The 19944-nt window shown below is 45.3% G+C and overlaps 1 protein-coding gene across 1 annotated transcript; it reads right to left on the bottom strand.

The window, feature by feature from the left end:
* Positions 1-244: 244 nt before the first annotated feature.
* PRKAB1 (protein kinase AMP-activated non-catalytic subunit beta 1) lies at positions 245-11484 on the bottom strand. The gene is made up of 8 exons (XM_013056609.2): positions 11374-11484; positions 10967-11282; positions 7255-7418; positions 5758-5851; positions 5360-5474; positions 3130-3263; positions 1887-1955; positions 245-1603 (listed from the first exon to the last, which is right to left on the bottom strand). The coding sequence occupies exons 2-8, from the start codon at positions 11123-11125 to the stop codon at positions 1526-1528; spliced, it is 813 nt and encodes a 270-aa protein (XP_012912063.1). The 5' UTR covers positions 11126-11282; positions 11374-11484; the 3' UTR covers positions 245-1525.
* Between the last annotated feature and the right edge of the window lie 8460 nt (positions 11485-19944).

Here is a 19944-nt window from a genome sequence, read left to right as displayed (position 1 = left end):
CTTAGCAGCCTTCCAATGCTACCTGCAGAATGGGTGGGTCAAGGGAATGTTCCTCAGCCCTGGGGGCAGCTGCAGCTGCCCTGTCACTCACCCCAGAGTACCACGAGGATGTGACCATTTTCAGTGAGTGCTGATATGAGATGAAAACTGAAAAAACACTGTGCTGAGTAAACCTCTGAAGAGTTCCAGTCTCTTCTCCAAATGACGGAAAGAAAATCAAAGCTTCCTCCAAGTGCACGTCCCGTTATCTTTACAAAGCTTTATTGAAACCTGTACGTCAAGGTGACAATAATTCAGTTTGGAAAACAGTAACAAAAAAAGGGTATCCCAGACTCAGGTTTACCAAATAAATACTGGAAACCAGGGAGCTCGTTCCTCCATCTCCCAGCAGGAACGCAGGGTGTAACGACAGCTTCTGCGGACTTGGGGACAGGAACCTGTGCTAATGGGCACATCTGCAGCATCTCCCTGGAAACCACGCCGAGTGTAAAAAGGTTTGCTTTGGTCCAAAGGATGTCTTCCCGACACAAATTTAGAAGGCTGCTGAGAAGTTCTAAATTCCTTCCAGAATAAATAAGAGCAAGTGCGACTGCCTTCACTGCTAAGTAGAGATGGAGGTCCTGAGCAAGGCGGCCAGGCTAGGGTAGGGTGCTTCTCCAAAGTTTTCATGGTAACACTGTCACCTTGTTACGATTAGAATAAAAAGCTGGACAACACTCCAGCTAACAGTGGTCAGTCCTCAGATCATCTGGCTTAATGGAGAAATATGGCAGCGATTTTTAGTCTGTTCTGAAAACAGATTATTGCTGAATACAGTTCACATCATCTATATTCTGGTTGGGGTGGTTTTAAAATTGCCCTAAGGCCACAGAATCAGCCACCTCTGGTTTAAAACAAAAGTACTTACTACACATAAGCATAAGAAACAATTGTCAATCTTCACCTGGAAATCAGACAGGTTCTAATTTCTAGAGAAATTATACCTCCCTGGAGCAGAGAACAGGAGACAACCTATTGCTATGATTTCAGAGGACCAGTTGTTGCTGTTAGCTCGAGGCCTCGACAGGGACAAGGGGATGGCCTCAAAGACACTTGTGATTAGATTTTATGTGTGGCCTCAGTCCCGGTTTCCCAGGTTTTACCAGCAAAGGGTCTGGGCTTCATTTTTGGCTTAAGAAGCATCTCCACGACCAGCTCAGAGGATGTCTGTTCAGAACTGCACCTGTCCTCATGCACTGTGGTGTGGGGGCCCCAGACCTTCTGTGTCCCCTCACTCTGTTCTCCGTTCCGGTGAGCCCTGAGGCTCACAGCCACTGTGGGCCAAGAGGACTGTTACAGACAGAGGCGCTTTGGGAGCTGCCACGCCTGGAACAAACCTTCAAGCAGGACTACAGCGGGTATGAAATGTCTTGTAAAGAGTGTGAAATGAAAAATTTACAGTCCATTCCCTCTAGTGGAAAGCATGCACACGTGGAGGCTGGGGGTGCACACCGTTCCCTGGGGACCACCGCCGGCTCCCAGCTCTTCATATGGGCTTGTATAGCAAGGTGGTGACATACTTTTTCTTGTAACGGTGGGTCGCGCTGAGCACCATCACTCCATCCTGAGGAAGAGGGTGGAAATTATCAAAGGCAGGACTAAGTCAAAGGCTCAAACTTTAGTGTGTGTGCGTTCGAGAATCTTCAAAGGGACTTAATAAAGAGAGTCCTGTTCTGCCTTCAGAACTGGAGCCTGTGGGTCTGCATAAGGGCCCAGAAGCTGGTAAGTACTCCAGATAAGTACTTAGGTAAGTACTCCTTAGGTAAATACTCCAGGTAATTTTGTTGCTAGGGGGCCTCAGAGTACGCCGAGAAACACAGCTCTACCAGAGACAAACATGCCATTACCTTGATAGAGAGTGCGTAAAGGTGGTTCAACATGACGTGGTTGGGCTCGGGGAGCAAAGCCGGATCACACTGTGGGGGGAACAAAAGCAGACAGTGAGCATTTAGGATTTGGAAATGAAGAAGGTTCCCCCTTTATTTCACAGCAGTGGGTATCCAAAGGAAAGAAGCAGGCTCTTATACCCCTTTCTGCTTAAGCTGGGCAGTGAAAGGCTCATCTAAGAGGACAGACGAGGTCCGCGGGGTCATGCCTCATTGCTTCAACTAAGGGCAGCTCCCTGTATGCCTACTGGATGCACTGGTATGTGTCTTGTTCAGGTTCTACCTTGGCCTCTAAAGTGTGGGTCACAGCTCTGTCCTCTTATAAAAAGGGAGGCAGGAAGGAAGAGCTGTCCACTGAGTGCATTTTTAGAGAAAGCAGCAAGATAAATCTGTACTAAACATGCCCGAGCAGTGGATTGCAAGCTCCTGTCTATATTCAGGAGCACAAAGAATGAAATGGATAAAGGGGGGGCCAGGGGGGAGCGTGGTGTCTCCGGGGACTGAGCCATGGCCACTGTGGGGGGCTGCGCGCACACGCCTGGGTCGGCTCTGCAGCACAGTGCACGTGTACCCGCTTGTACGTGGCCTCCAGAGAGTGTCATGCTTACTTCATCACCTCATAAACATGTGAATTTTAAGGGGTGGCTTGGACAAAGCACAGGAACACCCAGATTCTTGGGAATTAGGGCCATGCTGCACATATCTACTTTAATGGAATGGAAAATTAACAAGGGAATAATGGGGTGCTCTTCTGGATCCAGGAGATTATACACTTCTCTTTATGCATAATATCAGAGAAAATGTAAATTACCCAGATTCCTGAAATCTGGATCTAGGAGCATTTGAAAGCAATGTGGTGATTTCGATTAGATTCTAAAACGTGGGGCCAGAGGAGGATTTCCATTCAGTAGCTTACTGAGAAGGGGCGGCTATTTATTTCATCATGATTTACAAGTAGGGCTGAGACAGGAGTGAGACACAGGAAGACAAGCTCAGAAAGCCTTCGTGTGATGGGAAAGCAGCACCCACACTTGGGGAACATCTTGCTCGTAGCCCATTTCCACAGCGGGGGGGGTGGGGGGTCCCCCAGCAGTTAACACCGATGGGCAACCCGGAGACCTTTTTATCAACTGCTTTCCAAGAGGTGGTCAGAAAGGGGGGAGCCTTGGAACACGAACATGCTGGCAGACACCTGTGTACTCACAGAAATCCCCGTGTCCTTGTTCAGGATGACCTGAAGCAGGTGTGGAGGGAGAATGGGTGGGGCTTTAAACCGTTCTTCTGGTTTTGAGACATAGGGCTCCTGATGGTAGGGTCCTGGTGGGGAGCTGGACAGCTCTGTTGGGAGATGATGACAGGATATTTACACTGAAAATTATGAGTTTTAGAAGCAGTCTTGCTGAATTTGTGGCATCATCTAGTTTTCCTTGTCCCCTCAATGAAGATTTCTATTCCCTTGAAGAATATACAGGCCCCCCTGGGTGAAGAGTAGAGGCAATGAGAAAACCCTTCTGGAATCTGGGGGACTGGCATAACATTCAGCAGCGAGCTCAGATGCCCGGCAGCAGACAGTGGTGGTGGCTAAGCTGGTGATTCCGGGCCAGACTAACAAGGAGGCTGCTCACAGTAACCCAACCAGACACGCCCCTGCAGAATAATGCTTCTTGCCTTGGGCTGGGCTGGCAAATACCGCCAAGAAGCTCAGGGCTTCAAGTGAGGCTTAAGCAGCCAAGCCACAGGTCTGAGCACCACCAGCCAGAATATAAAAAAGAAGATAAAGCAGCCTGTGTACACAGACTGGGTGGCAGAAACAGGTTACAAAAGGCACGGGCACATTTCAAAACTAAAACCAAAAATAAAAAATTGAAAACCTGATCTCTACAGGGATCCTCTGACTCCACCACTCTCAGGTTCCTTTCAAACTCTTACTTGAGTGTCTCGATTACACAGATATGTTAAGAAGCTTCTAGAAGGGCAGTGTTTCATAAGATTAGAGACAGCTCACTTAGCAATGCCGGGCCAGCTGGAAGGGACTGAGAGGTTGTTCAAAGGACACCTGGGGCAGGTTCTGGTCGCCTGACCCTCAGGGCCATCCAGAATAAACCTGATGCACTCTGGCTCTGCCAGTTCCCTTAATGTCGTTTTTTAGGGTACAGCTCCCTTCACACGACCCAACCAGAGGACAGTAGGAAATAGAAAAGCATTAAGTGCAGAAAACTGAGTCATCAGGAGTAAAGATGTATCCAAGAAAGTGAGTATCTAAATACGAAATCCACACAGAGCCTGATGCTGGTTTGCTGGCAGTGAGGGGGCAGTGTTCTTTCCCCAGGTGGTCTATGCTGCAGAAACTTGAATAAAAGCTTTGGTATGTGGCCTCATGTCAAGTTACAGTAACAAGGGAATATTTGAGCATTTTCTCCATCCCCTAATTCCCACCTATTGAAAAAAGGAATAAATGACTGCTCGAAAAGATTAGCTAGCTAGCTAGCTAGAGACAATGCTATTTTTGGATTTCCAATTCCTACTCAACAAGCTGGCTTTTCAGCCAGAGCAAGCCCGCCATGGTCGATTTACCACTGTGCTTTCTGAACTAATAAGAGTAAGAGATCCTGGTGGCAGAAGCCCCAGGCCCAGCCAGGGAACAACAAAGAATCATCCTGTAAAGGGAACTGAACCCATCATGTTAGATTATCAGGTATAATCCAGGGCAATCTTTTTGCTGCCTCCCATGGGGTCTAGGAATTATTTAAGGCCCTGCGAGAAGGGGCAGTGAAGCTGGCACGGACACTATAGATTACAACACACCACTGCCTCTGAATTCTACATATTATGTTTCTTCCTGTGGATTTGGATGGAAAGCAATTTACTGAAAGCTCGACGACCGGCTAACTCTTGGGAGATGGTATGAGGCTGGTATTGAGCAGGTCCCTGTGATGAGCGTCCGTCTCCCCCAGAGGGATTCTGAGAAGGTGCTAATACACCACATGAGGTCACGGAGGTGTCCGTTTATCACCTGTCAGGCTGCAGCTCTTTAGGCGGGCACCCCAAGCGGGTTGGAGTGGGAGGGAGCCGGTAGGCTTTCCCTGGGCTGGCTCATCACCAAACCAACACAACTCTCCAGGGCCTCATGGGCCCTGCCCCGGGCACGCGATCAAGCTCTGGCTCCGTCTCCACGGTCTGCTCTCTGTGGCTAAGCAGACCTGCTGAATACTGAAGATGACCAAAAAAATGACTTCCAGCTCCCTTGGGGCTGGATTTCAACCACCTGACCTCAGAGTTAGGAATTACTTTTGTGGCTCTTGAGGGAGCTACAGACATCTACCCGACTGGGCAGCAGCTTGAGCTTAAGAGTGAGAGGCAAGAGAAGGAAGAGGATTTCTGGACTGCATGGCCCCCACCTGCACACACGTGGTATAAAATAACTGTGTTCATACCAGACACATCGGAGCACTTTTGGGAATCCACCATTAAAGCATCAAATACTTCAAAGTCAGTTTTCTTCACTTGAATGATGTTGTTAACTGTGCCAAGCTGGCTGGTTACTATTGGCTGGGAAGAGACAGACAGGCAGAAATCATAATGTGGAAGGTCTCTGGAGTTATTTTTTAGAAAATTTAGACTTCCTGGCTGGAAGGTCTCATCTCCGGGCTAGCCAATCTGCTCCTCTCTGTCAAGTCTGCCCGTACGTCTGACAATCAGCACTGCTATCTAGCTCAGCCACACACAGGGACTTTTACCAGCGGGACAAAGGGACCTGGCCCAATCAATAAGGGAAAGCGGTCTGGTTGGATTGTGCAGGCGGGCAGAGGACCAAGGGCAGGTGGAAGAGTACCTCAGAAGGGTCGTGTGTCCACTGACCATCCACAAAGAACTTGTACTGATGCTCTCCTTCAGGCAGGTCCAGGATGGCTACGAAGTTATTGTGGCTGCAGTGCAAAAGGACACGGGATTTTAGCTGGGTGAGGTGCCCTTCTAAGTTTAACGACGAAATCTGCCATTGAACAAAACCTGATCTTTCCCTGTGGAAACCAAGAGTCCAGCTGCGGAGGAATAAACACTTTTAACCACTTGCGACAAGTCAGGAGAATGATCCATCTAGAAAAGCTATAAGGAAGCAGCAATGCAAGGGGTTTCCTGGAGGACTCACGTTGCTAAGTACAGGAATAACCCGCCTTCCCACCATCAAAAGATCCACAACTGGGCACGTGTCTTTTCAGCTTGCATGCAAAACACCTCTTGCTGAGGACAGCAGCTCCAGGTAAAACTGAAGTTTTAGTCTTTGTCGATCTGCCTTGGGCAGGAGATGGGACTCATTCCACAGGATCCAGATAGGTCTCTAAAGAAACCTGCTTCCCTACTAAGACAAGGTTCCAGGAAAGCTCTCTGTTTTGTTCCTCAGACTTATTAAGACTTGTAACTATGCTGTTTCCTTGCTCGTCTGACATCAGCCCTGGGAAAGCAAGTGGTCTGGGATAGGAATCAGGCCTGGCCCAGCAGGGGACAATCTCTCCCTCTGTTTCATCAAGAACACTCACTAGTGAAGAAGCTTTCTCAGTGACAGCTTGAGAAGGAAGTCCATGCTAGGATTCCTGATCACACGTTTTACTATGGTCTTGCTAATGACGCCTACAGAACAGGTACCTTCCAAACAAAAGTAATACACAGAGAGGCAAAGTCAGAAGGAACCTCAGAGATGATCTGTCCAAAATTCCCTTCTTACAGATAGAAACACTGGGACTCAGGTGTCACTAAGAGGTTAGCCCAGCCAATGCGGACTCAAATCCTGGTCTTGAAGATTCCCAGCCTAGGGCTCTCTCCACTGCATGGGGAATAGATTTCTTTCTGCAGGAGGAGTCCTGCCTAAGCAAACACATAGCTGCATACCCGGAAGTCAAAGATGTCCAGGAAATACTTGTTACTGAGAAATGTTTTCTTCTAAGTGTGCTCTGAACCTAGAGACTAACTGGGTGTGAGATGTGAACCCAGTGAATTATTAAGCAAAATTATTTTCCATTCGGCATCCGTTTTATTTTTTTATTATTATTTTTTAAGATTTATTTATTTGTCAGAGAGAAAGAGATCACAAGTAGGCAGAGAGGCAGGCAGAGAGAGGGGGAAGCAGGCTCCCCGCTGAGCAGAGAGCCCGAAGTGGGGCACGATCCCAGGACCCTGGGATCATGACCTGAGCTGAAGGCAGAGGCTTAACCCACTGAGCCATCCAGGCGCCCCTCAGCATCTATTTTATAAAAACATCCCTTTCTACTCCCCATTTAGAAACCACAGAATCCCTGGATTGAGACAAATATGTGAATACTGTCCAAGCAGTTACCTTCTTGTGAGGGGAAGTTTACTCCAGTTGTTGAAGGACCCAGATAAGTAAACTTCCTTTCCGCCCCCCGTCCATCGAAATACTGTTGGCCGAGCCTGCGCAGGGGCTTTATCATTCACTTCCAGATCATGCTGCCAAGCCAGGAATTCTTCCTTTTCTGGAGCCTAGAAATGGAACAGTTTACTCAGGGACAGGAAGCCATTAGCGAGCTCCCTACAATGGCCAGTTACCCTAAGGTAGACAATTCATTCTCAATAGGCAGCGATTACTCTCTAGGTTCATACTCAAGCTCATTAACTTAATGGCTGGGCCTTGGCTCCTCCACTTGGAAAACAGAGATAACAAAAGGAACTATTTCTTAGTGTTGCTGTGAAAGACTGAGAGGGTCCACTGAAATGGCTCTGCATAGTGTCTGACACATACTACTTAATAATTATTAGCTGTTAATACTGTTGCTATTAAAGAGACCTACACCAAAATTTTAGTAGAAACTACAGAACTCGCTTGGAAGCAGGTGCAATGACTTCAAGAACAGATAGATAAACATCATTTTCTCCCCTTAATTAACAAGATTTGAAGTACACGGAAATTTGTTAAAGACAATTCCAGAGCTGTCAACCTGAAAACTCACAAATCCAGATTCTGAGGGAAAAAGGTATCTGAAGAGCTGTCCAGGCACTGGGAAAAAAAAGACACAGAATGACCCTCGGTATGGCAAACAATAGCTTCCAAGCACGGGAAGTGATGTGTATCTGAGGTATTTCAAATTAAGAGAGAAATAAACACATCCAACTCAAGGGGAAATGTATGTGCTTTTGGATCTTTTACATATTTCCTAGTCGTAAGCCAAAGATGTTAAAAGAACAGGAGTTCAAGGCTGGGGGAGACCCTTAAAGGTGTCAATGAATGAGCCTATAAGACCTTCATTTCAAATACTGACCAGTTTTTTGGTCTTTTTTTTTTTTTTTTTAAGACTATTTATTTGAGAGAGAGAGCACAAGGAGGGAGGAAGGAGAGAGGGGGAGAGAGGCAGACTCCCTGCTAAGCGGGGATTCTGACATGGGATTTGACCGGGACCCTGGGTTCATGACCTGAGCCAAAGGCAGACGCTTAGCTGACTGCGCCATCCAGGCACCCTGACCAGAGTTTATCTTAAATGATGCCTGCTTTCTTTAAGACTGAACAAGATCTAGAGATTAAAGAATAACAGACTGGAAGCACTTGCCACTGAGAAGGTGATAAGTAACCACAGACAAAACGGTCAATTAGTGTAGCTAAAATAATCCACGACTTTTTGGGGAGTATAGGGCATTCAATCCAGTGTCTCTGCTCCATCATTTCTGTAACTTCTGAGGAAGTGATAACGGACACTATTTAAAATCATTGTCCACAGATCCCTGTATGCTGAACGTCTCTTCTAGGAACTTTGGAACAGCAACAGAACAGACACTTCTGGAAGAGAGTAGTTTGGTTTTTATGGTGTCTTAAATAGCCCTCCTGGGCCACAATTATTTCTGGAGAAAAGGATATCAAATCACCGGGGAAACAGGATTCTAAAGTTCACTTTGCACACAGGTCCTCAGGAATGCAACAAATTCAGAAAGCAAGTGCATACCCCAGGACATAAGCCTCAGTAAGATTCTTTAGTTAGACCTAAAGCCAAGATCCAAGTGAGGATTTAAGATCATAATGTGATCACCAAGCCCAACATCTGAGAAAATATATGAGTAAAGGTGGAATGAGTTGCCAGGCAATTAGCCTAATGGGCAATGATGATTAATACGTAGGTACAAACAGAGAATATTTTGGGATGGGAGACACCTTGATTTTTCCCAAACCTACTCTGTTGCACTGTCCTTAAAGGATCAGGTCTTCCTTTCTTAGGATCTACCACAACACTTATCAGCTGCCAGAACCACTAAGTGTCTGTGGTTCTGGACCCCAGGTGTGGGCCCTGGAGTGGGAAACACAAAACCCTATCAGGTAGCTAAAGGGCATATGGCTGAAGCAGGAATCAAGACTTATCTCGAAAGTTTTTTTTTCTTTTTTTTTTTTTTAAAGATTTTATTTATTTGACAGAGAGAGACACAGTGAGAGAGGGAACACAAGCAGGGGGAGTGGGAGAGGGAGAAGCAGGCTCCCTGCTGAGCAGGGAGTCCAATGCCAGGCTCAGGCAGACACTTAACAACTGAGCCACCCAGGCGCCCCAAGGCTTATCTTCAAAGTTTTTATTTTTTTTTTATTTTTTATAAAAATATATTTTTATCCCCAGGGGTACAGGTCTGTGAATCACCAGGTTTACACACTTCACGGCACTCACCAAAGCACATACCCTCCCCAATGTCCATAATCTCACCCCCTTCTCCCAAACCCCCTCGCCCCAGCAACCCTCAGTTTGTTTTGTGAGATTAAGAGTCACTTATGGTTTGTCTCCCTCCCAATCCCATCTTGTTTCATTTATTCTTCTCCTACCCACTAAATCAACAAGTCAGGAAATGACAGATGCTGGCGAGGATGCGGAGAAAGGGGAACCCTCCTACACTGTTGGTGGGAATGCAAGCTGGTGCAGCCACTCTGGAAAACAGCATGGAGGTTCCTCAAAATGTTGAAAATAGAACTGCCCTATGACCCAGCAGTTGCACTATTGGGTATTTATCCTAAAGATACAAACGTAGTGATCCAAAGGGGCACATGCACCCGAATGTTTATAGCAGCAATGTCCACAATAGCCAAACTATGGAAAGAACCTAGATGTCCATCAACAGATGAATGGATCAAGAAGATGTGGTATATATACACAATGGAATACTATGCAGCCATCAAAAGAAATCTTGCCATTTGTGACAACATGGATGGAACTAGAGCGTATCAAGCTTAACGAAATAAGTCAAGCAGAGAAAGACAACTATCATATGATCTCCCTGATATGAGGAAGTGGTGATGCAACATGGAGGCTTATCTTCAAAGTTTTGATGAATTAAAGCAAACTAGGGTAGGATCTCCAAATATGGCCTGAAAAATTTTTGCTTTGGTCTCTTTTAAATCTGAAGCCATATGTACACAATAGGAGAGAAAACGTGAGTACCACCTGGCTGCCCCCCTTTCAGATTGACACTTCGCTCACCCGCTGATCTCCAAAAGCGGATTGAGTTTTCAACGTCTGCTCTAAAGTAGTCTGGTGAATCCAAAGTTTCAGTTAGAATGAAACACCTCGGAAAACAGCAGTCAGCTGTGTAACTCTACTTTCTGCTTACACACGTGCTCTGGGTTATCTCCAAAATCGACAACAAACTGCAAAGCCAGATCCTACAACAAGTGTCAGTCTTCGTAAAGGTGAGGAAAAATTTCTCAAAGCAGTGAAACTAACTATACCTACGAGGAGAGCAGAGACCGAGGCTCACCTGCTGCTAGCTCAACGATCTTAATTAATTAAGGATTTGAAACGCTGTCCCAGAGCTGCTTTCGCCTTAATGATGTTAAACGAAATCAGTTCCTCCTCCCTCGGGGTGACTTTCTCATCGGTAATTAGACACAGGTTCCTGGATTACTACGAGGGCTCTTACAGGACCATCTGGCTTTTTAAGTGCACGGAGTTAAGGATCACTTCCTTCCCAGTTACGCTGAGTTTTGGAGGGGATGTGGCGGGGCATCTGGGAGAGGTCTCCTCCCCTCAACATTAGTCAAGGGGAGCCGGATTCCCCCACCCCCTCACCTTGATTTCCTCGGAGTGGAAGAGGTCGGCGTCCTCGGGGCTGTCCATCAGGATCTTGGGCCTGTCCCCGTCCTTGGTGCCCCCCGAGCTGTCCCTCCGCGGCGTCTTGTGGCCACCCTGCCGCTCCAGCGCGGCCCGCTCGCTGCTCGTGTTGCCCATGGCGAGGGTCTGCGGGGACCCCTGCAAGCCGGACGGTGCTTCGCTCCAGGAAAGGGGCAGGGGACTACGGCAACCAGCGGGTCACACGGACCCCGGGAAGGAGTCGGAGCCCCGAGTGCCACTCCCCTCGGGCGACGGGTCCGGGCCGGTAGCCGGTCTGAGGCGGGCGAGAAGGACGAGACTTGTTACCCAACCGCACTTAGTCGGAGAAGCCCGAGTATAACCCGAGACTTTCCCAACTCCCCCACCTCTTAGCAACTTCCGCTTCCGGCGCGTCTGCGAGTCAGTCGGGATCCGGGGTGGGGGCGGCGGGGGCGGCCGGCGAAGCGCCTTAGTCTAATTCGACCTCAGTTCCGCTTCCGGTCCAGATTGGCGCGGCTGGCGCTCCCTGAGGAGGCCTCCGCCGGCCTGGGAGCGCGCAGTCGCAGTCGGCTGCTACAACCGGACCCAGGCCGGGCTGCTGAAGGCCGACAGGGGGCGTGCCAGCGCGCGGGCGGTCTGGGCCCCTTTACCCTAGCTGCAATGAGTGGATGCCATTAACTATTTTAGCTGTCTTTGCCTGCTTCCACTTGGTTCCGTACTCGACAGCCAAAGAGCCCCTTTAAAGTGCTGATCTAATTAAGAGACTCATCCTATTAAAGCCTGTTAATGCGCTAGCTCCCACGCTTTTGAGTGCCTCAGAGGCACCGACCGCATAAAATGCACAGTCTCTGGCCCTAATCCCTGGAAATTATGATTCTGAAGCTCTGTGGAGTGGGGTCTGCATTTTAATAAGCACTCCAGGTGATTCTGATGCAAGTAATCTTGCAGGTGTTTGAGGAAATGGCAGACCGTAAGAGTTCTGGAAATTTCTCACTAGTACTGGGGGGTATAAAATGCTGGAGTTATTAGTGTATTTTTTTTTAAACTGGAGCGCACAGCCTTTTGATAACTTTGTAAGGCATTTTATAATCACTTTGGACACCTCATTCTATATGACATTATTTAACTTATTAGCTTTTGTCACTTATTGTGGCCAGTGCTTTAGCAAAAACTGTGTACACACTGTGGTCCTAAAATACTCTAATTTTGCTGTCAGTCTCTGTTGTGGGGTTTTTTTTGGTGGTGGTGGGACTTTTTTGTTCTTGTTTTTTTGTGTTTTGTTTCTTGCATATCTCAAAATGCTTTGGTATTTGCTGGGCCAGCTCGTGCATTTTGTCTACTGAGCCAACATTTATTTGATACCTACAAAGAGCCAGGCATTTGTCAAGTAAGTTGAAGACAGATGACTGACAAATGGTCTCCTGGAGGGGATTTGGTAGTATCTATCAAAATAAAAAATGCACCTACATTTTAGTGCACAATTTTACTTCCAGGGAGCTTCTGAAGACGCATACCAGTTATATGGATGCATGTTCATTTGCAGCAGGGTCTCTCATGCCGTATTACATTAACTCTAAGATGCACTTTTTTAAAAATACATATTTTATTTCACATTTTAATCTCTCTGAAACTAGGTGCTTCTGACAATCAATGGAATCTTAGATTTGATGAAATAAGTCATGAAAAACCGCAAATGTTTAAAACCTGTGTCAACGGAATGACAAAATGAATTAAATAGATTCATTTTATAGAATACTGAGCAACTTTTAAAAAGGAAGAAATAGAATTCTGTGGGTAACTATGGAGAAGTGTCTGTGACATTCCAAATCCCAAAGAAAGTGGCAGAAGACTAGAGGGTAAAGAGCATGAGCCCTGAAGTCAGTCTGCCTGGGTTTAAATTCTGGCTTTACCACATTTGTAACTACCACCTTGGCTTTCTCTTTTGTGAAACAGGAAATAGAATAACACCGACTTTATAGGCTTGTTTTGTGAATTAATTGAGAACATGCACGGAAAGTGCTTAGCATAGCATCTGACTCAGTAAACATTCAACAAACGTTAGCACATTTATTGGCATCATTATTCTTGTGAATGGAAAGTTCTGGAAATATATATAACACGCTGTTAATAGTCGTCCCATCTGGGGAGAGGAGAGGGATTGGAAACAGGGCCAGATCAAAAGGGACTTTCTCTTTTTTGTTTATTGCTTGAATTTTTTTCTACTGTGAGGATGTACTACTTTTGTAATTTAAAAACGAATCTTTTTAAAAAGACAAAAATAGATGACAAGATTCCAGCCCCAAAGGAACCTACAGAGTAAAGGTGGAAACAGATTCACAGAAAGGCAAGAATTCAGGTAGGCAAGGGGTTCTACTGGTGCCCAGAAGGGACTTAAACCCAGCCAGTGCATAACCCTAAATACTTTCTTTGAGCTGTTTTTCTTGTTCTCATTAAGCAGTGAGGAAGCCATGGCCAGGAGGACGTTGAACTTTGGGTTCTCTTAAAAAAACTTGTGGATCCTTTATCTAAGCTATGCACATGTTTTCATGCATGAAGAAAACTTCAATACTTCTGCTCTGGCTCAGAGAGGATAGCCCAGTAAAAGCATGGGTCCCAGATGTCCCCACTTTCCCATTCTCTCTCTCCATGCACACTCAGAAGAAAGACCATGTGAGGACAACATAGCCATCTTACAAGTCAGGAAGAGAGCTCTCAGCAGAGCTCAAACCCAGCCAGACCCTTGACGCAGGACTTTCCACTCTCTAGAACTAGGAAAAGTAAATTTCTGTTGTTTAAGCCATTCAGTCTGTGGTACTTTTTTATAGCAGACTAAGACAGATCATAGTGTGTGTGAGCTGTTGGGAGAGAGTTGTAAGCTTGCTTTTTATTTTTTTAGTATTTTTAAAAATTTATTTATTTGACAGAGATCTCAAGTAGGCAGAGAGGCAGGCAGAGGTGGGGTGGGGTGGGGGGCGAAGCAGGCTCCCCGCTGAGCAGAGAGCCTGATGGGGGACTCCATCCCAGGACCCTGAGTTCATGACCTGAGCCGAAGGCAGAGGCTTTAACCCACTGAGCCACCGAGGTACCCATAAAGCTTGCTTTTTAGTTGGTCTACCTTGGATTTCTATGAGGCCTTCTGAAATTTGCCTAGGTGATGGTAAATAACACTGACAATGTTGGCAGACTTGTCCATCTTTTTCAGTAGACATCCTTGTGTCCTCTCCCTACCGAGATGCAAATGTCATTGTGCAGAGAGAGAGAATGAGTTCATTCTGTGGTATTGGGTCCACAAATATTTGTGGAGAGCCAATTTATGTTAGGCTTTGTTTTGGGTGTTGGGGATCAAGGAATAACAGAACAGACAATGTTAATCCTTTTTGCAAAGCTGAAGGGCCCTGCATGGCAGATAGATACATAAACAAATACACAAACATAAATAAGCTGGATAATTTCAGATGATTACTACTGTGAAAGAAACAAATGAACTTATGTGAGTCCTAAAACCCTGCTTTAGATGGAGTTGTCATTGAGGACCTCCCTAAAGAGGTGGCATTTCAGTTGAGACTATAATGATAAGAAAAAGTCAGATGGGAGAAGAGTTTGGGAGGAGCATCTCAGGCAAAGGCCCTGAGGTGGGTATGAGTTTTACATGCTGGAGAAACATAGAGGTGGCTGGAGTGAACTGGAAAACAGGAGGAAAGGCTTGATCTTTTAGGCCTTGTGATCCCAAGTGAAATTTCTGGATTTTACTCCCAAATAAGTGGGAATTCAGGGGAAAGTTTACATGTGGGAGTCATGTTATTTTATTCACATAAGGATTGATAAATATTTGGCAACACCATAGAATTTGGCTATAGGGCTGAATCTTACGAATGAGCTGATTATAAAAACACAAGAGTTGTCAGTTTTAGAAGTGTAGACTCCCAGGGAAGAGACCTTAATGGGCAAATAGCCTCTTTGTAACTTGTGGGGTGTCTGGCAAAATTCTATTTCTTGACCTGGGTGGAGGTTATAAAATCATTTTCCTTATAATAATTCACTAGGCCACACATTAATTTTGTGTGATTTCCTATATCTTTGTTTTATTTTTAAAAAAATTGAAATTTATTTATTTTCAATAAAAAAAATTTTTTTAAGGGTGAACTGAGACCTAGAGGGAAGTAGTGCCCAGCTCAAGGTAATACATCTGTCTTAATAAAGTTCAGCCAGAGTCTTCTGCCTTTCAAAGAATTTTGAAGGAATGGAGGAGAAAAGGATGTATCAATATACATATACATTCCCTTTTCCAGGAAGATGATTGAAACAAACTAAAGCAGTTTTCGGGCAAAGATTCAACTAAGGTAGAAAAAAAAAAAAGAGAAGAAGAAGAGAAGGCTGTATTTTTCTAATTAAAATGTGAGCTCCTGAAAGAAAAAAAAAAAAAACCCTAAATAAAATGAAATGTGAGCTCCCAGGGATTTGAGGATCAGAGTTTGATAATCCCTGTAACATGCATCCTTGATGACCATTGGACCTCATCTGCAGAGGGCATGTATGCCCAAAGTTTCCTACTGGAAGCACACATGACTCTGTCTCAGGACCATCTAGGGCATTCTTGGCATGCACAAATGGGAGGCCAAAGGGGTCACAGAGTGAATAGCTTGTGAACGGTGCTCACCAGTGACAGACAGGAGTTAGTGGATAAATACCCCAGTTCCCTTGTCCACTGGGTGAGACAGCTCTAAGATTTATTCCATAGAGTGTCGATACAGAGGTCCCCAGTGGAACCCAACCCTAATTGCCCAGTGCAATAATGTGATCCTAAAGGCACACTAAATTTGTTGGCTTCCTTCCCTTCTTAACTTTGTCACTTTTGGGGATCATCTCCTAATTAAATACTCAGACCCACCTTCCAAATAAATAACTTACACAAAAATTCTGGTTCAATCTCTTGGATTACAGCTGAGGGAGTAAAGTTGCTTGCTGAGTTATACTAGTGAGTGGCTGTCAGTCATCACCAGGACCCACCCTGTGTCCTGATTTCTGGTCCAGGGCACTGATATTTCATTCTTCATGATCTGACAGACCACGCAGGCTTAAAAAAACATTGGATTGGCACTTACCATTCACAATAACAATAATAATGCATAATAATTTGCAAATATTAATCTTGCAAATAATTTGCAAAATGCACAATAATAATGCAAACATCCATCAAAGTAAGAGTGGAGAAACAAACTGTGGGGTAATCCATACAGTGGCATATTACTCGGGCATAAAAAGGAAAGAAGGACGGTTGACCTTTGAACCGCTGGGGGCAGGAGCCCCGCCCTCTGCCCCGCCCTGTTGAAAATCCGGGTATAACTTTCCGACCTGCCCTTTTTTAGTCTACCAATAAGCCGGGTGGTACTCTGCAGCGGCTCCTCCGTGCCTGGCCTCAGGTTGACGGTGTCTACAGACTGGTGGCTTTGGCTTGGTAACGACAGCACCCGGAGGCAGAGGAAAGCTGTCCCCCTCTGCTTGGAGGTGCAACACCAGCTGGTGGCCTTCGGCTGTTGTGGCGACATGGCGACATATGATTGCTTGGCCTCTGCGAGGCTTCGGAGTTGCAGCCACATGTAGGAGGGGACGGTGACTGGTTCAGCCCCGAGTCCCAGCGCCAGGAGGAGAAGGGCAGCGAGGGGTTCGGGGCTTCCTGCCCAGCCCCATTCCTGGTCGCGTCCCTCCGCTTCAGCAGAGCCTCCAGCTCACAGGCCGGGGTGTTCCACCCGAATGCCCCCCACTCCGTCATCAGCGCAGGGGCGACCTGCAGCCCTGCCCAGGGGTCCTGGCCCAGTGGCTGGCGAGGGCATTGGCGGACCTTCCTGGGGACTCAGAGGCCAGCAGGTGCAGTCTCTGCCAGTCACCTTGGATTGGGGAACTGGAGACCAAGGTGGGCGGTTGTAGATAAACGCCTTGTGGCTTTTGCTGTTAACTCAAGGGTTAGCTGTACTGACACAGGCTACAAGGAGGATGAACCTTGAACATTTTATGCTAAGTCGGAGCACCTGGATGGCTCAGTTGGTAAAATCTCTTCCTTGGGCTCGGGTCATGATCCCAGGGTCCAGGGATGGAGCCCTGTGGTGGGCTCCCTGCTCAGCCTGGATTCTGCTTCTCCCTCTCCCTGTGCTGCCTCTCTCAAGTGGTTAGATGAAATCTAAAGAAAGGAAGGAAGGAAGGAAGGAAGGAAAGAAGGAAAGAAAGAAAGAAGGAAAGAAAGAAGGAAAGAAAGAAAGAAGGAAAGAAAGAAAATATTATGCTAAGTAAAAGAAGGCAGCCACAAAGGCCACATATTGTATGGCTCTGTTCATATGAAATATCCAGGATAGGTAAATCCTTAGAAATAGCAGATTGTGGCTGCCTAGGGCTGAGAGAAGAGGGGATGGGGAGTGTCTTCTTAATGGAGATGGGGTTTTCTTTGGGGGCGATGAACGTGTTTTAGGACTTAGTATAGATGATGGTTGCAGGACACTGTCCTGAATACAACTGAATTGTACATTTTTAAATGGTTAATTAAATGTTACATGAATTTTACCTTGACTGAAAAAAACAGGGCTGGTCCTAGGACAAATGTTAGAGGTGAACAGTTTATTCTCTTCCCAGTTTATTTTATGTACGCTGTCCTGTAGGATGGCCCGTCTGGTCCAGGCCTCCTGTTCTGCCCATCAGACCCTAACTAGTCTGTGATACCTGTTGTAGTTAACATTTAATATTTTAGATGTTTTCAGTTTTCTAATTTCATTGGCTCATTTCTTTGTCAATAATTATATATGGCACAACTGTCTGCCAGGCATTGTGGTACTATTGGGGATAGAATGATGGGTAAAACCAGACCCAGGCCCTGTGCTGATAGTCTTATGATCTTCTTAGAGAAGATGGACATTAATCAAACAACTCCAACAGTCATCTGTGATAAATGCTAGGAAGGAGAAATGTAACCTTGTGAGAAGAATGTGACCTAGTCAGGGAAGGCTTCCTGGAGGAGGTTTCAATTAAGAAGAAGTTTGAAGTCTGTAGGTGTTTCCACCGAAAATTGTTTACCAACCCCTATCACGTGGCTTGCATTGTGCTTGATGTATCAACTCATAAGGCTACCAAGAGTCCTTTGAGGGATCTACTATTATTATCAGTTGTATTTTACAGAAGAAACTGAAGCTCAGAGAGGCGAAGTGACTTACTCAAGATCACACAGCTAGGAAGTCATGGAATCCGTATTCAGATCCAGGTGACCATACTTATGTAGAAATTTAGGCATTGTGGACAAATAATTGGGTACAGGGTGAGATCAATTGAGTTAGGCCAATGGGTCTAACGAAGATTATAAACATAAAGCCAGAATGATCATTCAATAAAGGAAATCAAGGTATTTTTTTTTAGCATCTATTGACTTTTATAATATGTATCTGTGTTTGTTACTGTTACACAACTCATTATCATCTGAAAGTTGGAGGCTATGAATTGCTTGATGTAAGATACTAAATCAAGAAGGAGTATCACATTATGTAAGTTTAACCTGATAGTGATTATGGCAGGCAATACCCCCAAGCATCCGCTAGGTGGCAATAAAGAACATTGAGAAAGTCCCACGGTCTTCTGAAAAAATTAAATATTTGTATTTTTAAGTATGAACAAACATCGTAAGAATGTCAAATAGTATAGGAGATATTGAATTAAAAAAAAGCTCCCCTTACACCTTCTACCAGAGCTCTATTTCCTTCCCCCCATTTCTAGTACACTTTTTGGGGGGCATATTTTGTTTAGTTACTGTGTAACTTTTTCCAAAAGAAGTATTTGCTTATATGACTCCCCTTTAGAAAATCGACACAGTGGGGAATTTCTACTCCCTTAGTGTCTCTTTCCATGTCAGCACATACAGATCTGTCTCATTTTTAAACGGCTGCAGATTCCATAACAGTAATAGTTTTATAGAGTGCTTTATAGAGTACTTGCTGTATACTTGGCACTCACCTAAACATTTTCCTTGTTTGGACCCATTGAAAACTTACAAAGCCCTAAGAGGTGCATTCTATCATTTCCCCCACTTTACACGTGAGAAAACTGAAGCACGGTGTGTAAGTAACTTGCCCAACATCACAAGGCTAGTAAGTGGTAGAGCCAGGATCTGGATGCAGAAAATTTGACTCTTGAGTCTGCCTCCTTAACTGCCATACCAAACTGTGGTAGCATAGATGTACCATAATGGAAACGTCAATCTTACTCAATACTTTAAAAAATTATTTATCTTTTAAAAACTGACTAAAATATACTGCTGTAAAATGAGGATTTTGGATTTATTCATGTGCGGGTAGGCCAACAGATCAGGAGATGATGGCCATGGAAATACCCCACTCAGTTTCCAAGAGGAGGGGATACAGCATGCCACTCAGGTTGGCCACAGATAGTGGGGGTGAGGGGAAAGCAGGTACAAAAGCTTTTATTGTGGTTTTGGTGAGCTCTGGACTGTAGGTATGGTCTCTGGTTGTCTGGTACTGGGCCCTGGGGTATTTAGGGCAGAAGACTTTTGCGTTCTGGAGTGTAAAAGTCAGGTAGAGGATGTGGTTCAGAGTATGGGCTCCAGACTGGTTGGTTTGCATTGTCCAGGCAAGTCATTTTCTACCAGAAGAGATTAATCTGGGTAGGTGCATTGTCTTCTCAGTGACTGGGAAGTCATAAAGTCATAAACTATAGCTACAAACAAACAAACAAACAAAAAACCATGGCATGCCTGGCTCATTCAGTTGATAGAGTATTTGACTCTAGATCTTGAGATCATGAGTTGAAGCCCCATGTTGGGTGTAGAGATTACTAAAAAAGCTCATTAAAAAGAAAATTTTAAAAAATGAGGAATACATATGAATAAAATAAAATTTACCATCTTAGTCATTCTTTTTCTTTTTCTTTTTTTAAAGATTTTATTTATTTATTTGACAGACAGAAAT

Source organism: Mustela putorius, unplaced genomic scaffold, assembly GCF_011764305.1.
Source record: "Mustela putorius furo isolate JIRA1106 unplaced genomic scaffold, ASM1176430v1.1 tig00537248_pilon_pilon_pilon, whole genome shotgun sequence".
NCBI classification, from domain to species: Eukaryota; Metazoa; Chordata; class Mammalia; order Carnivora; family Mustelidae; genus Mustela; species Mustela putorius.
Note: the sequence above shows the minus strand (reverse complement) of the source record. Positions and strands in the feature narration are given on the sequence as shown.